This window comes from Myotis yumanensis, unplaced genomic scaffold, assembly GCF_028538775.1.
Source record: "Myotis yumanensis isolate MYYU_CA2020_CCGP unplaced genomic scaffold, mMyoYum1.0.hap1 SCAF_1, whole genome shotgun sequence".
Taxonomy (NCBI): Eukaryota; Metazoa; Chordata; class Mammalia; order Chiroptera; family Vespertilionidae; genus Myotis; species Myotis yumanensis.
This window is the reverse complement of record NW_027223752.1, coordinates 28429560-28454328: the sequence shown is the minus strand read 5'-3', so window position 1 is coordinate 28454328 and position 24769 is coordinate 28429560. Positions and strand designations below refer to the sequence as shown.

At 45.8% G+C, this 24769-nt stretch overlaps 1 protein-coding gene across 1 annotated transcript in view; it reads left to right on the top strand.

Moving 5' to 3' along the window:
- IFT43 (intraflagellar transport 43) overlaps positions 1-24769 on the top strand; it is a 72314-nt gene that overhangs the window by 44307 nt on the left and 3238 nt on the right. Inside the window, exons 4-5 of the mRNA XM_070403533.1 lie at positions 3561-3593; positions 4191-4237. Of these exons, the coding sequence (XP_070259634.1) occupies positions 3561-3593; positions 4191-4237 (80 nt within the window). The remainder of the gene's footprint in view (positions 1-3560; positions 3594-4190; positions 4238-24769) is intronic.

The window sequence follows — 24769 nt, the reverse complement described above, 5'->3', positions numbered from 1 at the left end:
CCGTGTCTGCTGTTGAGAAGGCTCAGGCAGTGTGTTTGGAAGCTAGGGTGGATGTCGGGAGACAGGCATTCTGGTCTCAGCCTCCTCACTCACTGGCGCTGTGGTTTGGGTGACGTGCACAGCACAGTGCCCAGCGTCAGTAACGGTGCTGCTGAAACCTGCTCTACCTCGTTTCCAGCGCTCAGCTGAGCCAGTCTTTGTAGAGTATTGCGAAGTGCTCTCTCTCTGTAAGACGGTCTCACAGTGTCATTGTAACTGTCATGCTCCCAAACCCTCTCGTAGCCACTTCTGGGGAAAGAGGCATGTCCCCTCCATAGGGCTGGACCGGGTCACAGTTTTCTCAGAAGTATGTCTGTAAGGAAGAGAAGACCCAGGACCTACAATTCTCTCCCTCAGCCTCCACAGTCTGTGGGAGGCAGGACTTCAGCCCCAAATCCTCTGGTGGGCGGTGGTAGACCAACTCCGTTTTCATTTCGTTTAACCTGTCACCACCATTTAAAAATACACTCTCCATCATGACTGGGTATGTGAGTATATAAAATTGAAAAAAAAATTTTATGTAATACCTATCCTTATTGTGAGCAGTTCACTTTCTTTTATCCTCTCTGCTATTAAAAAGAGACCAGTGGTGATTTACTAACTTGATTTCATGAGTCACTAACAGGCCATGACCTGTAGTTTGAAAATCATTGTGCTAGATTCTTTGTCCTAGCACTGGACTCCGTGCCTTTGGGGACCAGGTAGGTAAAGCAAATCTGTGAAGTGTGGATTTATTTCAGAAAAGCACCTAAGTTATATTACTGAGGTACATATACCAGTTATTTGTATATTCATACTTCTGTGAAGATATTTACTCTCTGCCAGTCTCCTAAAATATGCTTCCCACTTAGTCTTCCTTTGCTTTCCCGTGTTTGATAGCTGCATACTTCACTGGCCTCTTCATTCTGTAAGAGCCCTAGCAGTGCAGATTGGATGATGAAGAACCAGTACTGGACCCCGGGTTAGGGAGTGCTGGGAGCTCAGGGGCAGCCACACTCGGATGTAGGTTCCCATGGAAAACACTGGAATGTAGGTCCAGTGTTGCCAGGCTTTGTATTTGAAGAATTTAGAAATTCGGATTTTTGTACAAAGTCTCCCAATTTGGACAAGAAATTCATGTTAAAACAGAACAAAACAAAATAAAAATAAAGAGCAGTGTGGTCCAGACCAAACTTATCTGCAAGCTAGATAAGGCCTGGAAGTAGCCAACTTCATCAAAGGCAGAGTGTCCTGTACCATTTCCATCATAGCAGAGCAGAAGGTTCACACTGAACCTGTAGTTCGGGGGGAGGGAGGAGGGTGCAGGGGACACGAGAAAACACCACCCTTGGGCATCCCGGCTGACCATCCTTGGGGGCTCCATTTTGATCTTGCTCCATCCCATGGGCTGAAATGAGATGCCGAAGGATTCTTGGCTCCCCCTAGAGTGAGAGAGAGCAAGATGTGGACTCAGCAGCAATTAAGCCACATATGAAATTCATCCCCTTTTTGGGTGTTGAGTGGATAAATGGCAGTTAATCAGCCTTCCCCCCAAAGATTAGCCTTATCATTATTGTCTCCTTCAGACAAAATCACTGCTACTTTTGCCACCTCCCATTGCTTAGGAAGGACCGATGCAGTCGTAATTCCTAAGGGTAACCAGAGATGGACATGTCTCTTATGTACAAACAAAGGCATTGCTGGCCTAGGCTACCTGGCCTTTTTAATCCCCTTATTCTCTGATCCTGTTTTCATTCAAGCCCTTCTACCGTTGGTGGCATATCAAGCCATTTGGACAGTGGGTTTATAGAGTTCAGCTTCACCGTGACAATTAGAGGTAGTGAGTTGGGAGCAGAGCCTTCTCTCCTCCACTTAGAGGCAGCTTTGGCGGCTGCCTCGGGCTCTACGTTAGGATTCTTTTTACTTAGAACAGCATTGGAAGCCTCCATCACCAGCAGCTCCATGGTGGCGCTGCCCTGGACATCCCTTTGCAGTCTACCTTGGCCCTCTTACTGCCCTTTCTGTCCCACTCGTCCTCCTACCCCTGGTTCCTCAAAAAACATAGAGTTTAAGAGTAAAAACACATAGTCTGGGAGATCCCTTCAGAGTTATTTCATCCCGTTCATCCAACCTGACCTACTTATCCTCTTCTCCTTCCCTGACTTCAGCCAAAATTCATTCCCTTCCTTCCGTCTCCCTTCACAGTGCAGTTGGCATGGTCTAAATTTCATGGAAACGGATCTATTTAAACTTGGGCTTAATTTATGATTATACTGTTGGGGGGGATTATTTGCATTTTGCAGGAATTGCTGTTTGGTTCCAACATAGCTCTTACTGGTGAGGCTTTGTGGGCCAGCGCTGTCGAGGGCCATCTCATGCATCTTGCCTCCTGGCCATCATGTCATTGCCACTGCCCTTTGCCCCTGCCATCATGGCGATGATTTCTAACTTAAAAGAAGTCATAGCCCTGGCCGGTTTGGCTCAGTGGATAGAGCGTCGGCCTGCAGACTCAAGGGTCTCGGGTTTGATTCCGGTCAAGGGCATGTACCTTGGTTGCGGGCACATCCCCAGTGGGGGGTGTGCAGGAGGCAGCTGATCGATGTTTCTCTCTCATCAATGTTTCTAACTCTATATCCCTCTCCCTTCCTTTCTGTAAAGAATCAATAAAATATATATATTTTTAAAAGTCACAAAAAATAAAAGCTCCATAATTGTGATGTCCAGGCATACAGAAAAGTAATCACCACATATAGTCAACAATAGTCAACATTTGCCAGTCTCATTCCGAAGACTTAAGATTGGTGTTTCTCAGAGTGTCAGTAGTATCCTACTTGGGTTAGAATTACTGGAAATTTGTTTAAGATGCATATTCCTGGGCTGCCTACCTGCCAGACCAGCTGATCCAGACATCTCTGCTGCCAGGTCCAGCACGTCCAGCCGTCGGCATGTCTGTCAAGCTTCCGGGTGGTTCTCATGCACAGTCAAGTTTGAGAACCAGGGCCTTAGACAAGTGTGACAGGCTTCCTGCTCCCACAGAATATCTGAGGGCACTACTCGCCAGCATCACTCACAGGGCTTCTGGTCCTTCACGTGGCGGATACAGAAAGACGGGCCCTGAGCCTGCAGCCTCCCTGCATGGCTAGCTCATCCCTTTCCGTTCATGGGAAGCTGCCCATGTTAACACAACAGCTCCAACTGGGACCCAAGGCCTCAGTCCTAAAAAGTGCTCAATAAATTGGTCAGTACTTATTGAAAGAAAGGAGGACGTCATATCATCTATATTCATTTGACTTTTGAGCTCACTCAGCCTGCATTTAAACTCAGTCATTTAATTTGGAGACGTGCTGAAGCAAGGTTATAAGAAGGCATTGCAGGGTCTATAGTGCCCTCATGCTGAGTATGAGCCTTGGTCTGTGAAGAGGAATCCAGACAAATAAAGCAGCTGGGATGTTTGCACCCACTTTTTAAACCCCCTGTCCAACATACCCTGCCAATGCATGAGACTAGCGTGTTCTCATAACCCTTCTCTTTCTTTTTTCCAGGTCGGGAAGGAAGGCTTTTGAAGAAATGGAAGAGTATGTTTGCAGTCTTCTCATGGCATCCTATGGGGGTCTTTGTCGACAGTGCAGTCTTTGTTGAGCAGCATTAAAAAAATAGGCTAGGCAGTGTGAATCTGGCTGTGGTCTGGGCTGGAGTCATGCTTCCTGAATTAAGGGTTTAATTCTTCCACTGAAGGCCTGGGCTTTGGCATTGGTAGCCAGTCACACCTCCCACCCTGCGGTTTTTAGAATTACATGTCTGGGTATCAGAGCACTGACCCATGGGCAGAGGCAGTGCCAGTTTATAAGCCTTGCCTTCTCCTAAGACTTACATTTTTTAAAAGTTTTCAGGTGAAGATGGAGTGTAAAGTCAGGGCCATCAAATTTCCCACCTCAGAGGCAGGAGAGCATTCATATCATAGTCTGTGTGACGCTACCCCGTGCAATGATGCAGTACCAGCTTGGGTAGCCATACATGGCAGACCCAGGTGCCCAGTTAGGTTTGAGCAAGTTGGAGGAGATTGGAATCAGAGATCTTTTCATCTAGGAGAAAGAATGGATACAATACAAATTGGGGTTGTTTCTTTCTATGCCTGAAACTCACTTTCTACTTTCCTTCCTTTTTGGGCGCAGTCATCGCCTCAGACCGAAGAGCCTGGATGGATCAGATGACGGAGGAGGTAAGACGTTCTTGGAGGAAGTCTGAAGGGCTTCGGAGATGTCCCAGAGCCCCCGAGGCATGTCCTGCACTGCAGCTCAGGCACCTGTTGCTCTAAGTGCTACTGCCTCTGCCAGGAGTACCTCTCCCCTTTCTTTTTTTTTAATATATATTTTTTATTGATTTCAGAGAGGAAGGGAGAGGGAGAGAGAGATAGAAACATCAATGATGAGAAAGAATCATTGATTGGTTGCCTCCTGCATGCTCCCCACTGGGGATCCAGCCCGCAACCCAGGCATATGCCCTTGGCCAGACTTGAACCCAGGACCCTTCAGTCCGCAGGCTGACACTCTATCCACTGAGCCAAACCAGCTAGGGCTCACCCCTTCTTTATCTACCAACACTCCTCGTCCTTCAAAAATCAGCTGAAGCATCACCTCCTCTGCCATGCCTTCCCTTCCCATCCACTCCCTCTTTTTCATTTAAAAAAGAGTTACTTGTCTTTTTATTATTGAGTTGTAAACGTTCTTTCTTGTAAAATCTTCATTGTTGACAGTATTACCTATGTCCCCTTCTGCCCCATTGACCTCTCCCAGCCTGCCCCCGCCCCACCCCAGGCCTTCACCACCCTATTGTCCATATTCCTAGGTTACCCATGTACACCACCCTATTGTCCATATTCCTAGGTTACCCATGTACACATACAAGTTCATTGGTTGATCTTTCTCTGTGCTCCTACAACCTCCTGGGCAACATGGTAACAGCAGCAGCAATGGCTAATGTTTGTTAGGTGTTAATTATATATCAGGCACTGGTCTACCAGTTTATAGATGTTAAAGCATTTAATCTCCACAACAACCCTATGAGATATAATGTCATTATCCCCATTTTATAGTTGAGGGAACTAAAGGACAGAGAGGTTAAGTAAGCTGCCCATAGTCGCAGAGCTAAGTGAGTGTCACACTTCAGCTCTTTGTTGGCTTGAATGTTCTTCCCTCCGGGCTCTAAATTCCTGACAGCAGACACCACATCTCACTTGTCTTTGCATCCTCAGTGCACTATGCAGAGTGTTCAGTGAATGGCTGGCATGGCCAGCAAAGGAGAAACAGCACTGAGTAGGCCAGTAGCTGTGGCACTGCTAAGGCCCGTGTTCAAACTCAAGAGAAACGATAACGTTTGTGTGAGCTTTTTACAAGAAACTTACTAGAGAGGAGATTATATCTGGGGCTAAATCAAAGCCTTTTTTTAAAAAACCCACATGTTTACCATTTCCACACTCTATTCCTTTGTGTAGAACTCAGCTTCCATCTGGTATTATTTTCCTTGTGCCCGAAAAACTTCATTTAACATTTTTTGTAGAGCAGGTCCTCTGGCAACAAATTCTCTCAGCCTTGCTTGCCTGAAAACGTCTTTTCACCTGATACAGAATTCTAGGCTGACCACTTCTTCCCCCTTTCAGCACTCACATTATGCGTTTTCTGGTTTGCATTGTTTCTGAGGAGAAGGCAGTGGTGCTGCTCATCTTTGTTCCCTGGCATGCAGTGTCTTTTTCTTCTCTGGCTGCTTTTAAGGTTTATTTATTTTTATCTTTTATTTTCAGCAATTTGGTTAGGATATGCCTTGGTGTGGCTTACTTTGTGCTTATCTACTTGAACCTCTTGAGTCTGTCAATTTATTGTTTTCATCAGATTCAGAGAATTTTAGCCATTATTTCTCTGAGTATATTTTTTCCCCCTCTCACTCCTGGGACTCCAGTTACGTGTATGTGGGTTGTATCAATTGAAATTGCCACACAGGTCATTGCAGCTCTGGTTTTTTTGTTTTTTTCCTAAACTATTTTAAACTTTGCTTCAGTTTGGATAGTTTTCTGTTGCTGTGTAGCTGATCTTTTCTTCTGTAATGTCTAGTCTGCTGTTAAGCCTATCTAGTGAATTTGTTGTTTCAGACATGGTATTTTTCTGCTCTAGAAGCTCCGCTCAGTTCTCTCTCTCTCTCTCTCTCTCTCTCTCTCTCTCTCTTCATATATATCTTCCATTTGTCTCCTTATATTATTCATGTTTTTATTTTTCCTTGATAGTAACCTTTATAGTAAATGCTTTAAAGTCCTTTTCTGCTAATTCTATCATCTCTATCTGTTCTGAGTCTGTTTCTATTGACTGATTTTTCTTTTGGTTACAAGTCATATTTTTCTGCTTGATTTGTAGCTTGTCAGTTGGCTGCTGGACATTATGAATGTTACTAGCTTGAGTGTCTAGATCTAGTTGTCTTCCTTTAAAAACAATATATTGTTTTGGTAGGCAGTTATTGTATTTGTTGATCAACTTGATCATTTTGAGAATCGTTTTTAAGCTTTATCCACGCAAGTCTGGAGTTCGCCCTGAACAGTAAGACACTCAGTGTCTCTTCTGCGTGCCGGGTTGTTCCACGGGACTCTCCCCCGGCCTGGGCGGAGCTGTCCCTCTGGCAGTTCTGTGTCAGCTGTGGGGATCGCTAGCTCACTCCTTGCTGGTCGTAATTCTCTGCCCAGCCTTGTGGAGGTTGACCCTGTGCATGCACAGCTTAGTACGCAGTCCATCTAGATTTGTGGATCTCTTTTCCTGCATAGCTCCCCTCTCTCACATCCTGCTTCTCAAATTCCAGCCACCTTAGCCCCCTAAACTTTGACCTCTGTCTCCTCAACTCAGCAAGCCCTCCATGCTCCGCGGGGGGTTCCACCTCGCTGTGCCAGGATCCCGGCAGTGCCTCTAGGCAGAAAGCCAGGGTGACTGCAGGGCTCCCTTCTCTTGGGATCACAGTCCTGTTCTACCTTGCCCACTGTCTGAAAATGGTCGTGCCTTATATTTTTCCAATTTTCTAATTGTTTCCAGCAGGAAAGCAAGTCTACTACCAGTTACTCTCTCAAGACTAGAAGAAGAGTCCCACAGCCTTGTACTAACTAACCTTTGCCTGCGACGACAAAGTGAAGGGGAGAATTAAATCAGTAAAACTTGGATGATTACCTGTGTTTTAGAGCTACTCACAGGATCGGGGCAAGGGTCATATAGGACATTTGTGAAATATTCTGGGATGATGTTTACCATGCAGATTCCCAGGCCACTCACCAAGTTGGGGCCCAGGGGTGTGCATGAATCTCAATAAGCTCCCTGAATGATTGCTTTGCAGACTGAAGTTTGACAACCCTGGTGTGGCACCTCTAAAGCCAGGACTCAGGACTGGAGAGGAAAGGATTGTGTGGAAAGTTCTGCCTCATCTCATTCCAAGGGGGTTTAAGCAGTCACTGGAGGTCAGGAATCAGTCTACCCTCTCAGACTTGTTAAGAGCATATGAGCATCTCTCATCATTCTTCAGCATTTTTCTTTGCTATCCTGTGATCTCTTAGTGACAAGCTCATTTCTTTTTGCCAGATATTTCTCCTTAGCTCTACTCACTAAACTCCTCGCCAATTCTCCACCCACTAATCATTCCCAATGAGTTCTGCCTTTCTGTTCCCAAAATCTGTTTTCTCAGATCTGTACCTAGGATGTCCTCTGCAGTGTTAACTGGGCCGTGTGGTGGCTTGGTGATCGGTGGCTGCTGGCCACACTTTTGCCCTGCCTGTCCTCACAACTTGCCTGTTGCTATTGCCGTTGGTTGCTTAGGGGAGCAGGGGCACCATCCAGGAGGATGTGCCAAAGGACTCAAGGCGGCAGGACCTCTGCCAGACTGAACAAAGCTGTTAGGCGGTTGGGGAGCAGTGCACGTGGAAAATATGATGCTGATAACTCTGAGATGCTTATTAAATTCATGGCTACAGAAGGTTTACTCAACTGGTATTCTTCTCCAGGCTTCTCCACACCTTTCCTTGCACTTTTCCCAACTCCCTTCAATGGACTTCTGAAATCCTACTTTCTCCATTTTTTTGAGTGTGTGAAAAATGACAAATTTCAAGGAGTAACTATTGAATGTTACAGCAAAGCCTTCTGAATACTATAGTTTACACACATCATAGATGCATATTATTAGAAGGTTGTGCTGGTTGCCATCGGTTAGAATCAGATTGTTGTAGCTTTAAGCAGCTGTGTAGTCTGTCTTGTCCTAACCTGTCATTTGACAGGTTAAGAAATTGAGGCTTAGAGATTATTATACAAAGTAGCTCAGAGGGGAACTCTGGTCTGACTCCCAAGAGAACACTCTGCTCTGATGCCATGGTGTCCACAGCATCACTGCCTCACCATTCATTACCAGACATTGACCATGTACCAGCTACTAAGCCTAGTGGTTCACATTTTTCTCTCTCATTAATTCTCAAAATAAATCTATGGCAAAGTGTTTTAAAATCAACTATATTGAGGTCTAATTTACATATAATAAAGGACCTTCATTTAAAGTGCACAGTTTGAATTTTGACAGGTGAATATGTCCCATGAAATCACCTCCACAATCAGTATGTAGAACAGTTTCATCACCCCCAAAAATCTTTCATGTCACTTTTCAGTCCATCCTTCCTCTACCCCTGTCCTCGGGCAACTACTGACCTGTTTTTTTGTCACGATAGAGTGGTCTGCGTTTTCTGGAATTTTATCTAAATTAAATCATATATATATATATATATATATATATATATATATATATATGCTTTTGTGTCTGGCTTTGTTCACTTGTAATGATTTGAGATTCATCCAGGTTGTTGCATATATCATTGGCCTGTTCATTTTTATTGATAACAATCGTTGTATGGGCATGCCACATGTTGGTTATTCACCTGTTAAAGGACATTTTGATTATTCTTTATCTCCCATATTAACCATGAACAGATTGAGGCAAAGAAAACCTGGCCCAAGGCCACACAACTTGTAAATGACAGCAAGATTGGAAGGCCACTGTGCTTGCCACTGTACCACCAGTGCTGTACAGCCCAGGCCAGGATTTGAATACAGATCTTGACCCGAGTGTCCTTGCTCTTGGCTTCTGGGCTGTAACAAATGCTATGGTGGACCCCCAGCTATGGTGGCATCTCCTTCCACAGGTAGTTATATTAATGTTAGCTCCCAGATTTGTGATATAGAGCACCCAGCATGATTGATAGAATGCTTAATTCAATTTCATTAAGAAAGAAGAGAAGAAAGATACCTATTTTCAGAGAATACCGCTAGTATTTTTTTCCCTGTCATAAACTTACAATGTGAAATTTGTGATTTGGCCTTTATTTTGGCTCTGGAGGTTTGAAGCATAAAACTCTTTTTGTCAGAGCGTGCACTTGATTTTACCTTCTAGGAGGGAATGCCTCTTCCAGGCATAAATCTGTTGTCCGTGCAGTTATGCCTGAGTCCTTTAATGGAAAATCAGTTCATATGTTACACTTCACACTTGGCTTAGTCCATTTCACTCTGTGGGAATGTTTAGAATCCATTATGCAGTAGGAATCATATGTTACATACAACTAGTTTCTGGAATTATCTTTGCTCAGGGAATTACTTGGTTGGCTAGTGAAGGCTGCTCCTTTGAACTTAGAATAACCAATGGGTGGGGAGGCTCCATGAGTGATCGCCCTGAGTCACCCCTGGCCGCTCATTCAGCAGTGACGTTAACAGGTATGTGGGCACCTGTAAGGGAACTTACTGGTTCCCTTAAGAAAATCACATCCAGGTTCTTTGAGGTGGTCATTGCTAAGAGCATTATCCCTGGAAAGGGGCTATTTTCCTTGTACTTGGTAAGGGTGGGTGATTGGCGAGCAATCTCAAAGGGGAAGATGAACCTCAGGGAATAAAAGTGAATGTCTAAAGTCCAGGGGTCCCCCCAGGCAGCTGGCCTCCTTCCACCCTCGGCCTTTGCCTTCGGGAGGCCAGCCAGAAGGCATCTATACCAGTGATGGTGAACCTTTTGAGCTCGGCGTGTCAGCATTTTGAAAAACCCTAACTTAACTCTAGTGCCGTGTCACATCTAGAAATTTTTTGATATTTGCAACCGTAGTAAAACAAAAATTTATATTTTTGATATTTATTTTATATACAGTGGGGCCTTGACTTACAAGTGTCCCGACTAACGAGTTTTTCGAGATACGAGCCGTCTCGCGGCCGATTTTTTGCTTTGAGTTGCGAGCTAAAATTTGGGTTACGAGCCAGCTTCAGATACCTCACTGCCAGCTGGCGCAGCGAACATCACAGTGAACGCCACAACATTAGCCCAGCATCACATGTCTCACTCGTTCACTTTTTGATTTGACATACGAGTAATTTGAGTTACAAGTTCCGTCACGGAACGAATTAAACTCCTAAGTCAAGGCCCCACTGTATTTAAATGCCATTTAACAAAGAAAAATCAACCAAAAAAATGAGTTCGCCTGTCACCTCTGACACGCATGTCATAGGTTCGCCATCACTGGTCTATACAGTGCCTCCTGTGGCCATGCTGCTCCAGATGCTGGAGATGGTGGCAAGATAGTCCTTGTGCTCCAGGAGCTTCTGATCCAGTGTGATGCCCTCCTTCCTTCCCTCCCCTTCTTTTATAGAAAACCTTCAGAGCCATGTCTCTCAATGTGTTTCTCAGCATTCAGCCTCCCTCGCTTCACTCTTGGCACCTGGGGAAGATGCCCAGGGAGAGAAGAGAAGCACTTCCTCCCTCTATTGATGCCTTAGCCTTCCTAGGGAAGAGAGCAGAAAAGTAGAGAAAGAGAGGAACTTTTAAGATAAGCGTGTTTTAGAATGAGAAACAGAGAGTGAGGGATAGTTAGAGGTGGTTTGGGGATCTATTGGTCAAGCAGAATGTGTTGCATGGGAACTGTTTGCAATAACATCACCGGCTACAAGCTCAAGTGCCTTTAGAGACCAGGCAGATAATATAATCACACGGACCAGCAGGAGGGTACGACACTGAAGAACGGTGGGGCCTGTGGTGAACCCACACGAGATGGCACCTCCTAAAAGTTTTCAAATTCCTATTTCAAAAAATGACAGAATTTTAAAAAATCACTTCATAAACAGAACAAAGTGCATCTGTCAATTGGATTAGGCCTTTGGGAAATGATTTGCAAGTCCTTTAGAACAGCGGTCGCCAACCTTTCGGACCTCATGGACCACCAGTGGTCCGCAGACCACCGGTTGGCGACCGCTGCTTTAGAGAACCATATAGGGTTCTGCTCTAAAGGAACACAGCACTTTGTTGGGGGAACATAAGATGAAAGGCATGACAGGAGTTAGTTAGCTAAGACAACAGTATAATGGATGGCCAAGGCAGCAAATGGTGGTTGCTATTGGTGGTTGGCATTACTAAGGGTCCTGAGTTCAGAAGAGGAAGTGATCCCAGCGGGCTGAGGGCGCTTGAGGGAGAACTTGCACTGGGTCCTGAAGGATGGGTAGACTTGGTTAGGTAGCGAAGAAAGTGAAAGGCCTTGCAGGCAAGTTGCCTGGCATAATGGGCGACTCCGTGTGGAGAAGGAATAAAGGCTTCATGGTAATTAGAAGAGAAGCCCATTCTGCAGAGTTAAGCCTTGATTCTGGTCCATTCTCAACTGCACATATTCAGTGTCCCCACATACACAGCCTTTCATGAAGTTTGAAGACTGCTGATTCGAGGTAGAATCAGCCAGAGCTCACACCATGCTTCAGGGAAGTTGGGACTCATGGTTATGGAGAACAGCTGAGAATGATGGACAGCCCAAACCCAAAATGACCTCAGGATCCCCAAATTGTAGGATGGCAAAACCGATGTTTCCTACTTAGATGACAGCCTTTTAGTGACATAATCATCCATTTGTATTCTTGGAGTCAAGTTACTGATTTTCCCTAAGGCTTTTAGACCTCTTCTGTCATGGAAGGTTGTATATGTCAGAGAAACACGTCAGCTCTGAAATAGGATTGAGCCCAATCTCTGCAAGTGACTTTGGGCAAGTCGTTCATTCATTCATTCATTTAACCACCTTTTGTTGAATACCTATTGTGTATAATGCATAGGGCTGGGCTCTGGGGATTTGATGGTGAACAAAACATTCTTAGTCCTTGTCCTTTTAAAGCTTACAATCAGGGAAATAGGGACTAAGAAATTGTCACAACTAACTAAGTAAGGACACATTGCGATGGAGTCTACTGATTTGAATTGGGTGACGAAGGAAGGCTGCTATGAAGTGACTTCAACTTCAACTTGAAGGGAGATAGAGTAGCCAGCAGTGGGGGGGAGCGGTTGGGTGGGGGACCCTGGTAGAGAAAACAGCAGGTGCAAAGGCATGTCACCTCCCTAACCCCAGAAGCATTTCCGGCCTGTTTGGTCTCTTCCAGCTCTAAATCCAGCTCTTAGAGTGTGAACTCTGGGTAGAACATGAAACTTTAAGGAGGAATATTGAGAGGCACACCAATGGGAGAAAAATTTCTCGTTTCTAAAAAAGGTGAACGGTATTCAAACTGAGACAATCTCTGGAAACACAGATATGGACTTAGCTTTCAAAGTTTACCTGCGAGTTCATTCAAATTAAGAAAGAACTTGTGAGTCTCAAAATATGACTTTAGAATAGGGGTGGGGAACCTTTTCTCTGCCAAGGGCCATTTGGATACTTAAAACATCATTCGCAGACCATACAAAATTATCAACTTAAAAATTAGCCTGCTCTATTTGGTCACACATTTAATTAACTCACCCCTAATGCTTTGGCAGGGCCAGGCCAAATGATTTTACAAGCCTTATAACAGCCCGAGGGCGGACATTCCCCACACCTCTTTTACAAGGTGGAAAGTCTTTGAAAACAAAAGCTTAAAAAAAAAAAAGGATTAGCTCTTTCTTGCAAATAACCATTGCATCTTGGCGTAACCCAGGACTGTGGGTGGAATTGTCGCCCCTCTTCTGGCAGCTCCCCGTGCCTCTTGAGCATGCCGTGTCCCCCCTGGAGAGGGCTGTGCTCTGTGCATCCTGGGGTCCAGTTTTGACAGAATCGACTACCTCAAAGCCTTAGGAATAATAAATCCTTATGGCCAACCAAAAAGTGTTTAATTCCTAAAGGACAAGCTGAATTGAGCCCCTTCTAGCCAGGGGCAATTGGGGACTTAATTCTGCAAGTGTAGCAATCTGGATGATCTGAGAGCTCTGAGTTTAAGGGTAATTGCTCAATTTTCTATCCATGTCAACAGGGAAAATAGGTAAAAGTGGCTGAACACAGCCAAGCAATGAGGCTGGATGAGATGTGAGATGCCAGACTGTCAGTGGAATTAGAAAAATGCTATCTATAGAGGGCTATCACTCAGCCGCCCTCACTCTCCCCTCTTCCCATTCATCTCTGTCTTCAGGCTTTCTAACTCTCTTTCGGGTTCTTTCTCATTCTTTGCTTAATCCTTCCACTATATCCTTCATCTGTTCTCCTGCAAATAGCAGTCATTCTGCACCTAAACAGCTTTAATGCAGAGAAAGGGAAAGTGGAAAGAATTATTTAAGTACAGATCAATTGGAACCCTGATGTCTCCATCCCTTTCTCTCACTGAGCAAGACTGTTTCATTATGTTAGCATCCCTTCCTCAGGCTCAATACAACATCTGGGATTTTTTAAGTGGTTCCTAAACCTAGTTCCTTTACTTCTCTAAAAACTGTTCTAACCAGCACTGAATTTTTAAATTAAATAGTGTTCCTTAAAATCAATTCGTTTTTTTCTAAATTCAAAGTCACTAGGACTAGATGCTAAGGTCTTTCTAGATCCATGCCTCGCTTTCTTTCCCTGACACAAACATGCGCAGGAACACCTTTATTTACACGTATCCACAGCAGGAATGGGGCAGGGGACTGGTCCAGGAATTATATGTCCTATCTTTTGTCTCTGTGCTTTGTTAAGCTTTGTTGTTCTCTTTGTGAGATATTGAGTAAGAAATTTGAAAAAGAAGTCAGTCTTGTATTGAAGAAATGGTATTGATAATGAATGTTTAGTATTTACCAGGAGCCGGCACTGCGCTGCTTTACCTGCAGTCCTTCAGGTAATTCTCCCGGTTCTGTGAGGAGCACTGATTATCACCCTCTCACAGAGGAAGAAACTGAAGCTTGTGAAGTTAAGTAACTCCCAGAAGTCACGTGGCTAATCAGTAGTGATGTGCTGGTAAATACAGACCTCCCCGCTTATCTGTGGTTTTGCTGTCTCAGTTACCTGTGATCAGCGTGGTCTGAAAACAGTAAATGGAAATTTTCAGAAATAAGCAGGTCATAAGTTTTAACCCATTGTATGCCATAAGCGTCTGTAGACACAAGCGGCTGACCTTCCCCACATGCCACGCGCATCTATAGAAAAAAATGTTTTCCCTAAGTGGCAGCCCTGACCAACTTTAAAATCGTTTTTCATGAGAATTTTCAGCTGAAAATATTCAAGAACACCCGAATTGTGAGTAATATATTTATTTCTATATATTAATTGCAAATTGATTTTTTAAATTAAATTCAAAATATCGTAGCATGTGGGATGTTTTCCGTTTTGGACGCGAGGCAGTTAACTTTAAATTGCACGATGTTCTGAGTAACGTGGTGAAAGCTCACTTTGTCCCACTCTGTCCCTCCGAGGACACGAGTCATCCCTTTGTCCAGCACAGTTATGCTATATACACTGCCTGCGCGTTCGTCACTTAGTAGCTGCCTCTGTTATCAGATCACTTGTCACAGTGAGAGACCACACTCACATAGCTTTTATTACAGTATTTGTTATAATTGTTCTGTTCGATTATTAGTTGTTAATCTCTTACTGCACCTAACTTACTAGTATAAATCAAACTTTTTCATCGGTATGTATGTACAGGAAAAAACATAGTATGTATGGGGTTTGGTACTGCCCTCAGTTTCAGGCATTCACTGAGGGTCTTGGCACCTGTGCAGATAAGGGGTGGGAACTACTGTATTTAACAACCAGCTCTTGGGGTGGGGGGTGGGAGACATCTTCATTGGTAGTGTTTGCCGGTTTCTGTGGTGTAAATACTCCCACCATGGTTGGTTTCAAGCTCCCAACATGACATAATCGACCACGGAGCTGGGAAGAGATGGGCAGTAGCACACTAGTGAGTGTATCATACTTTCACCATACTGCTGCATTAGATGTAAATAATTTCCAGAGCATAGGTAAAGTAAAATGTAGTAAAGTTTAGGAAGCAGTGAGTTTTGAGCATTACCTTCCTTTTTAATGTAGTTTATTTCATTGTAAAAGTGTATAATTTAATCTTTAATAATGTTTATGTATAACAGCCTGCATGCAGAATTCCTAAAAACTTAGCCTTTGGTTCTTACAAACCAGAGCGAACCAACTGCTCTAGTCCGCCACCTCCAGCAATGGCCAAGCTGGAATTCAGACATGGGCTTTGGGCGTCACTCCGCTCTCACGGCCTCCCTCTTTGCTGTGGGAAGTGGTAGGCTCGTTTCTCCGCCCCGCTGGCTGAGGAGGCTTGTCTCCACTCAGATTGGATATTTGCTCTCCTATCCTGATGCGCAGATTACCTGCTGGCCCATGTCTTCAGCTCTGCTGAGCCTCCCACTGTGGAGTCATGTCTACCACAGACCCGGGCGGAGTAGAGAAGAGCCAGAGGCCAGGTCTTTAAAGCTGTGACATGAAGCAGAATCTTCAGGCTTGACCAGGCCTCTCTTCCTTGTTATGCTTTCTCTTCTATCAGATCCATTGCAATTGCTTTTAGATAATGAATTCTTGTGTCTAGGCTGGGTCCTCTGGAGAGAACTCATCGTCTTCTACCTTACCCTGGTCCAAGCATAGCCCGGAGGCTGGCCCAGACCTCCTGCTTCGTTGGCAGAGCTGGGACAGAGCTCTTTATGCCCCTAGTGGTGCCCTGAAGTCTCTAGGTCACACCAGGCTTTCCAAACTTACCATCACGAGCACCTCTGCCTGAAACACAGTTGGCAGTGACCTCGGGGTTCCATTTACTTCGTTCATGTAAGTGGCTTACCTGCATGTTCCCATCTGAAGAGTTAGGAGGGAAGAATGCAGGTCTTGTGCCATGCACGCATGCTGGAAATGAAGTAGATTGCAGTACCTTCCTCCAGGAACACAGAGAGAAAGCTCCGACAGCAGTCTGTCGTGCTACAGTCTGGAGGAATGTGATTAGTAATAAATCATCCAACATTAAGTGCTGACAAGTCAGACAGCTGACTCTCCCTGAAATCATGATAGAGATCAGGGTATTCGTTCTGTGACTCCTTGGATGCTGGCTTGGTTGAGTACAGAAGACAGGATTAGGCTAGGACAAAACCAATCCCATTTACTTTTGTGACTGTCCCAGATGTGACTGCTTTAAGCAGTGTTCGGCTTTCTGGGAGAGGCACGGGACTTCACACTGTGTGAAGGGAATGTATGTATGAGGGATGAAAGGAGGTGAGAGGCCCTGAATGCAGACAGGCCCATATTGCTGAGGACCACTGCCCAGGGAGATCTTAGACCACTTAGATTTGTATTTGACTAGAAAGAAATGAGGCTTGGTGTTCTAGGATGTCTGTTCAAAAGCTGGAGTCTGTGTAAAGAGCCATAATGTTTTCTGCAATGAGAAGAGATAGGTAGAGTTGTAGAGCTGCTCCAAATAGTCTTTGCAACCAAAATCACAGCAAGTTGTGGCCTCGGATGACTGGTGGCGTTGTGGCTTTGTGTTCTCCCAAATAGATGGCCATGTTGCTTTAGTCAGTTTGAAGACTGACAGCCAGATACGGCTTAGGTGAGGTGAGAAGGGACAGGCATGTTTATGCATCTGAGTTGGACATAGCACATCACTTAGCCCTCAGGGGGAGAAGTCTTTTCTTTCTGACTTATCACACATGGAAATTAGTTCCCAAAGAAGGACCTAATCTAGCTAGAGCAGAAATCTCTGGGAGAGGTACAGGGGACCTCTTACCCTAACAGGAAATGAACTTGATCTAGCTTTAGGTTCTACCAACTTAAATTTCTAAAAATTCACAGATGTTCTGTGTGTGTGTGTATATTCGTCTGTATATACACACATAGGACACATACTGGGAATGTGATTCCTGAGTCCATAAGTGTGGTTGACAGACTAGGTTTACCTAAAAGGCCCTTTAAGAGAAAGTTCTTGAAAGATGATTACAGAATTGAGACACCATCATTTAAAAGTGCCCGAGGCGAACGCCTTTGAAAATTGCAGCAGTGGAGGGACAGAGAAAGAACCACGCAGCCCTTGATTGTTGTGCGGCTCCCTCAGGACCCGTCCTCCCCCTCCCCCTCTGTTTCTCATCTGATAAGAGAGAGAGCAGCAGTAAGACTCCTCATCTATCTTATGAAAATCCGATTCGGAATGGCTGTGATCAAAACCAGCTGGCTGTCACCAGCAGTGGCCTTGCACGGAGGGGACCGCTCAGAAGAGTTCTGTGTGTGAGGGTGGCACGGGTGGCACTGATCAAAGTAGCATTTTTTTAATAAATATATATAAGGAAAATACAAAACTAAGGATTTAGAATGAAAGCGGTGCAGTTTGTCTTGTTTTTTTTTGAGTGTAACACAAAGAGGATGAAATAGAATCAGATATGCCTGGTTTCTAACACACTTCTTCTGGCGGCTCTGAGAAGGTGTTTTCTGTCACTTTAATGCCGTGTCACTCATCTTGGGTCCTATTGAAGAGAGTGGAGAGTTCCTCAGTTTCCATTCCTTCCAGCCACTTTATTCCTCTAAATTTTTAAAATGCTTCACCCCTCCTTGTTCTTCACATAACTCAACAGATCAAAGCTGGAACCACCACGAAGCTCTGAGAGCTGTTGGAGTGGCGAAGAGCGTTCCTATTCATTGTTTTTTGTTTCCTTCAACTGTCTGTAGCCAGTGATACAATGTTCCCTAGAGGTCACCGCAGCAGGTCCTCCCAATGCCAGGCTCCTGGGCCGAATGGGATCTTTTCCCATAGAGAATCCTGTTGAGCTGTGCTCGTCTCTTGTGAGCACTACCTTTGAATGTCTCGAAAGGCTCAATCCATGGCTGATACAGATTCTTTTTTTTTAATTGTTTTTTTAGAGAGAGGGGAAGGGAGAAGGAGGGAGAGAGAGGAACATTGATGTGAGAGTGAAACATGGATTGGCTGCATCATGTACCCCCTACCAGAGATCAAGCCGGAAACCTGGGTATGTGCCCTGATTGGGAATTGAACTGGCAACCTTTGGTGCACAGGATGATGTCCAACCAACTGAGCCACACCGGCCAGGGCGATACAGAATCTTATCAGCACTCAGCACTTCGGGTGATGGGGAAAACCTCATTCTGGGGTGTTGCCTTCGTGGCTCCTTCAAAAATGTTACAACTTCCCTCTGTGGAAGATATTATGAGATCTGGCTTTCACAGGCCATGATAGACCACCAACTGAGGCGCCACGCTTAGCAAAACCCCTTTTCTGCTCATGAACCAGCAACACCACACTGTGCTGAGGCCGGGCTTATCTCAGAAACCGAAATCAGTCTGCACCTTCCGCTCCAACCCATCGTCCACCAGGAGAGTCCCCCCAGCTTGGGGGCTGTGAGGAACAATCAGCTGTTTTGATCTTAAGGTCTGTGATCTTTCCCCGGCAGCATTAGGAGAGATTCGGCTTGGCAGGAGCATGGCGGTATTTCAACATATAGGACACGGGCGAAAATCAAACGCACAAGCCCAACCTGGCACCTCAGGATGGCGCATCTCTTTCTCTCTGTTGCTCTATCACATACTTCTTCCGGGACCTGCCCCCAGACACTCGGCTGCACCTTGGGCCACGCATTTTGCTCACGGTCAGTCCTGTCTCACGGTCTTGGCAGCGTGGCTCTCTAGCCAACATCACAGTTTCCGGACTCCTTTCTCTTTGCCTTTTCTCCCACTCTGCCTGTAACGAGTGCAGGCTGGGCCGGCTTGACTCAGGTGAAATCACAAGGGATGAGTCTTCGTAAAGCGGACCTGCCAGGAACCTCCAGAGTTTGTGCCCTTCGAACCCTGACTCCGGGAGAGCAGGGGACCGATGGTGCTGGGCCCAAGCTCACTCAGGAGCTCCTCTGAGACCGTCTCTTCCCCTTGTCCCTTTGGGTGTTTGAAGCCTGTTGCCTACTGCTTTCCCCTTTTCTTCTCCCTTTTAAAAAAATTCTCCATTTTTTCACTTAGAAAAAAAATTATTTATACGATTGAGATCCACTAATTAAAGCCATTTTCTGGTATTTGGTTACTGGAGCATTTGATGTCTCTCTGACAAGACCATGAAATGCACGGAGGATCCACAGGGACAGAATTTGCTGAACACGGCTCTTTGTAAATGAGGGGACACAGTGTTGCCGCAGCTCATGAATATGAAACGCCCATGATGCCACCTCAGTGGACTTGGGAACACAGATGAATCCTGTCATGGGCTAAATGAGACCAATTTCTTTCACTTAACTTCATCTTCAATCAGACCTTCTTCCATTTGCCTGTTTAAAATTCCCTGTACGTGATGCAGAAGGTAACAGCGTTCAGTAAAACAAAGTTTTGCGGCTGCAGAGAAAAATTACAATGATTTCCGGTTTAAGTTGCCATCTCCTAAAACTGTGGATGTTGTTTCCTTTTGCCTATGAGCTCTGCTGAGGTCTGTTGACTTTGGTCACAAAATTGGGGGTTGCTTGTATTGGGGTGTCCTTAAGCAGCATGTCCAGATCCCTTTCATGTCGATTGGTTGTTGAGCTTGGCTGTGGATGGTGGCTGTGGGCCCGTGATGGCCTGTGGGTGCTCGGCAGTGGCCAGGGCACTGAGTGGGAAGGCAGCTCTGGGAAGAGATTGTGTGTAACCAGGCAGGGCCTTTGGCGTTGGGAGCTCAGTTCGTGGTTGAAGTGAGGGACATGTCATCAGTAAGTACCTCAAGGAGCCTGGCAAGTTAGACCAACCTTGTATTATTTACTAAGGTGTCAGGGTAAGAACATGCTGGAGGACAGCACAGTCTTGACGTAACTCTCTAGAAACCCTTCTGCAAGTGACCAGGAAATTCCATTCAGAAAGCCCCAACCAGCCTCCTTGAGCGTCACCCCATGCACCAAGAGGTCACTGGTTTGATTCCCAGTCAGGGCACATGTCCTGTTGCAGAATCACTCAGTCCTCAGTAAGGGGCGTGCAGGAGGCAGCCCATCGATGTTTCTCCCTCTCCCTCTTAAAAATAAAAGAATAAAGACATGTTTAAAAAAATAAACACGAAAGCTCCAACCAAGAAAATCAGCAAAGAGTAGACCCTAAAGGGACACAGAGAGGAAGGCTTCCTGTGGGACCCAGGGCCAGGTTGGGTGCCTCCTGCGTTCTCTCCGTCCGGTGGGACTTACATTCATGTTCCAGGTGAAGAGCCTGAGCAATGCTCAGGGGCACTCATTCAGGCTGAGTCGAGTCTCTGAAATCACTTTCTGTTCTAATTATACCCAGACTGGCAAACAACAGCCGGATTGAACGCTGGCGATCATGAAATGCACGCAGAGCTGGGGTCAGCTTCACAGGAAGAGGCCGGCGGCTTCTGCTGTCCGGCCACAGGGGCCGACACTGCGACTCCACTGGGTGGTTAGTGTTTTAGTGCGTGAGTATATGTTCCTATTCGTAATGAGTGTATTCCCGGGCTAGGGCAGCTTTTCACATTTTTTAAAAAATATATATTTTATTGATTTTTTACAGAGAGGAGGGGAGAGGGATAGAGAGTTAGGAACATTGATGAGAGAGAAACATCGATCAGCTGCCTCCTGCACAACCCCCACTGGGGATGTGCCTGTAACCAAGGTACATGCCCTTGACCGGAATCGAACCTGGGACCTTTAAGTCTGCAGGCCGACGCTCTATCCACTGAGCCAAACTGGTTAGGGCGCTTTTCGCATTTTTTTAAACCAGTTGGAATTGATCCTGTTGGTATTCCCATATGTTTCCTTTATGTATTTCTATTATTTATCTAAGCAGCCCTCATTTAAGCTGGTAGTTGGTGTGTTGGTGGATCTGTTGGCAGACCAGTGTTCTGGTATCGTCAGGAGTTTCCCATTTGGCAACAATCTTTCTCTTTGAAATAAGTTCTTATTGCTTTTGCTGTGCATTAGCAAGCCCCAGAAAGTGGATTATACAGTGGGACACACTAGTGATCCAGGAAGAAACACACAGGGAGCAGTGGGAAGAGCGTGGGACCCAGCCTCAGGATAGAGGTCCATGTGGACTATGTTTGAATGACTTCCTCTGCAGCTTTGTCCCCACTCATCCATTGCTTCCTGCATACACACGGACCCTTCCCAGCAGGAGCAGCTCTGAGGGGAGGCAAAGCCTTTGCTAGGATGTTGTCAAATCTAGGAAGTATGCAAGGAACTCTCTTGGTTATTCTTGTGAAGCGAACCCACTTAGGCAACTTGAGGATTCAGGAGCACTTACACTGTAATGGGATAGTATAGAGAAGATTGACACAGCTCTTCTGTGTGTGTGACTTTCAGATGTGAGGGGCATCTATGGACTCAGTTTTGTTCTGTTCTGCTTTAGTTTGCCAGTCCTTGGGAATGCAGAAGTGACCAGGATGTGGTCCTTGCCCTCAGCTAGTTCACTATCTAGGGGGCAGGCCGAGGGCCAATATCACTTACTTTACCTAATGCAGGGTAGTGAGGTCTACCCTGAGGCCTTGAACGAAGAATGATGGAAAGACGAAGTAGCAAGCTCTGAATTCTGCCTGTTGGATTCCGAGATGATTCATCAAAGAAGGGGTGTGTATTTTCCTTATTCTGTTCGTTTATTATTTTTTTACATATAGACCCTCTTTGCAACTTTGCTTAGTCCAGTGGTTCTCAACCTTCCTAATGCTGTGACCCTTTAATACAGTTCCTCATGTTGTGGTGACCCCCAACCATAAAATTATTTTCGTTGCTACTTCATAACTGCAATTTTGCTACTGTTATGAATTGTAATGTAAATATCTGATATGCAGGATGTATTTTCATTGTTACAATTTGAACATAATTAAAGCATAGTGATTAATCACAAAAACAATATGTAATTACATATGTGTTTTCCGATGGTCTTAGGCAACCCTTGTGAAAGGGTCGTTCGACCCCCAAAGGGGTCGCGACCCACAGGTTGAGAACCGCTGGCTTAGTCCATCGTGGTTTCCCCTAATGTGCCTCAGAGGGGTCTTGTGTGTAACAGGCACTGGTCCCTGTTTCCTGGCTGGTTGATACAGATCTTCCTCACCTGGCACCAGGCACCTCTCTCCTGCCTCACCCCGTGCCACTCTGCCCCGGGCCCCACATGCCACCCACACCGGCCTGCCTTCAGTTTCTGCAGTGTTACAGGGTGCTTCTCACCTCAGTGCCTTTGCACATGCCATCCCCTGTCTGGTTGAATCCTGCTTATCCTTCAGCTTTCAGCTGCATTGTCCCTAATTCAGGGAGCTTCCCTAACTCCCACCCCCAAAATTCTAAATTAGGTCCTCCCTGGACGGGAGTAAATACATTATGGAGCATCTGGCCAATAACATTAGGTGGCCACTTAAAAGAATAAGATGTATCGGTACCTTATCAGGAAGGATAAAAGCAAGTTACAGATAACACGAATGGAAAGTGATCCCATTTGTAAACATTTTTTTAAAGGATGTGTGTGCTGTGGTAGGCATAAATTCTTTTCAATAAGTATATACAAGAATTTGTTAATAGCAACTACCTCTAGGGAGACAACTGGGGCTCATATAAGGAAAGGGAATTTTCATTTTAAACTTTTCTGCAGTATTTGTATGTATTACCACATAGGATATTATTTTTACCTTTAAAAATAAGACAGGTAGGCCCTAGCCGGTTTGGCTCAATGGATAGAGCGTCGCCCTGCGGACTGAAGTGTCCCCAGTTCGATTCCGGTCAAGGGCACATGCCTGGGTTGTGGGCTTGATCCCCAGTGAGGGGCATGCAGGAGGTAACCAATCAAAGGAAATACCCAAGAACAGGGGACATTGAGTCTCGGGCAAAGTGAAAGCTGTTGGTCAGCAGGCAGTGTCTCACCTATAGGAGGCGTCTCTGCGCCTTTGCAAAGAAAGTGCAGGTGAGGTGTGGACAAGCTCGGGGTGCAGTCAGACAGGAGTGGGAAGCCCGGTTCTGTTATTAATGGTTTCACCTAGTGCAAACTGCTAATGTTCCTCAGCCTCAGTGTTCTCAACTGGAGAATGGGCAGGAGTAAATGAGAAAACGGTGATAGAGACCTATAGTTTTCTCTCCATGCTCAATATTATATCTGTTAAATGAATCCAAATAGCATGGCACTTAGCATTTTATAAAGATTGTTGCATTTAATACAACAACTGAGTGCCGTGGGCACAATTCTACCAGTTTCATAGATGAGGAAACTGAGGCACAGAGAGGATAAAGTCACACAGCTAGTACATGGGCGAGTCGAAGCCAGCCATCCTGCCTCCAGAGCCTGCACTCGTAACTGCTGGACAGGAGTCCTACCCATATACTTTCTGTTCATGTTCTTCAGCATCGTGGAAGAAAATGAGAATAAAGTTAACACAGTTATTATTAGGTTTTTTAAAGTAGCGGTAGCTTTCAACAGTACTAGAGCAGACTCTTGTATTCCTCTTGTCTCTATTAAAATCCTGTGCATTTGAAAGTTAAACTTGACAACCTGCATGAGACTGGGTCACGAGTCCAGGTTTGTAGGCAAGTAGCTGTGCTGAGTGCAGGCAGGGCCGTTTCGGGTAGGTAATTTTGTGAAGAAGTGGATTTCTTAAGTCCATTTTCTTTTTCTAGATTTGTTCATGGTATGTGTGTGGGATTAGGGCGGGGGCGGGGGGCCGCGGAAGGAGAGAACAAAAATTCCCCAAACCTATTATGTACACATGAGCAAGTACTTGTCTGTGATTATAAATCAGAAACTGTAAAATTGTGAAGTTCTTTGAAGTTTGCCCAAAACCTGCTCCACGGCCACCTGTTCCACTGGGGCCGGGAGTTGGATGGCCTGACTCTGCTGCGATGGCTCAAGCTGTCACTGCACCGGAATGTTCCAGCTTGCCTTGGCCTGGCTGTCATCGCTGGCTCTGTCCCACTCAGGCGGTGCATCGGGTTCTGTTGGGCACCAGGCTTCCAATTAGAGAGAAATCCCACTGTGTGGCCAGCCCCACCAGTGCCACTCTGAGAGGCGCCTTTGCCAAGGCCCGGACTGACCTCTGATCTGTCACAGATGGGCCAGCCCCACACTCCCTGGTGCACATTTGGAGGAGGGGGTGGGGATGAAGCGAGAGGCCTGTGGGGAGTCAGAGTGGACACTGGGCCGCAGTGCAGTCCTCAGAGCTGGGAGAAGCTGGGCAGAGTTGACAGGGCCCAAATGCTAGTGTGTGGAGGGAAAGGGGACTTTGGGAAGACCCGTCCTGAGCCCCACACGCAGCATGGGGCACTTTCTTACCAACTTCTGAATATTCATCTCAGGCTGGACTCCACGTCCGAGGAGAGCCAGGAGCAGCTAACTGGATCACTAACTGTCACACTGCTGATGGCACATGGCACAGCCAGCCTCCCCCTACCCCGCTGCTGGGTCTGCGCGGTCGCACCAGCCTGGGGGCCCCACCCGCCCTGGGCTCCCACGGCACTGTCAGCGCAGCCCTCACCATGGAGTGTTAGTAATGCAGAGCGAGAGTGAGGAAGAAAGCTGAATTTC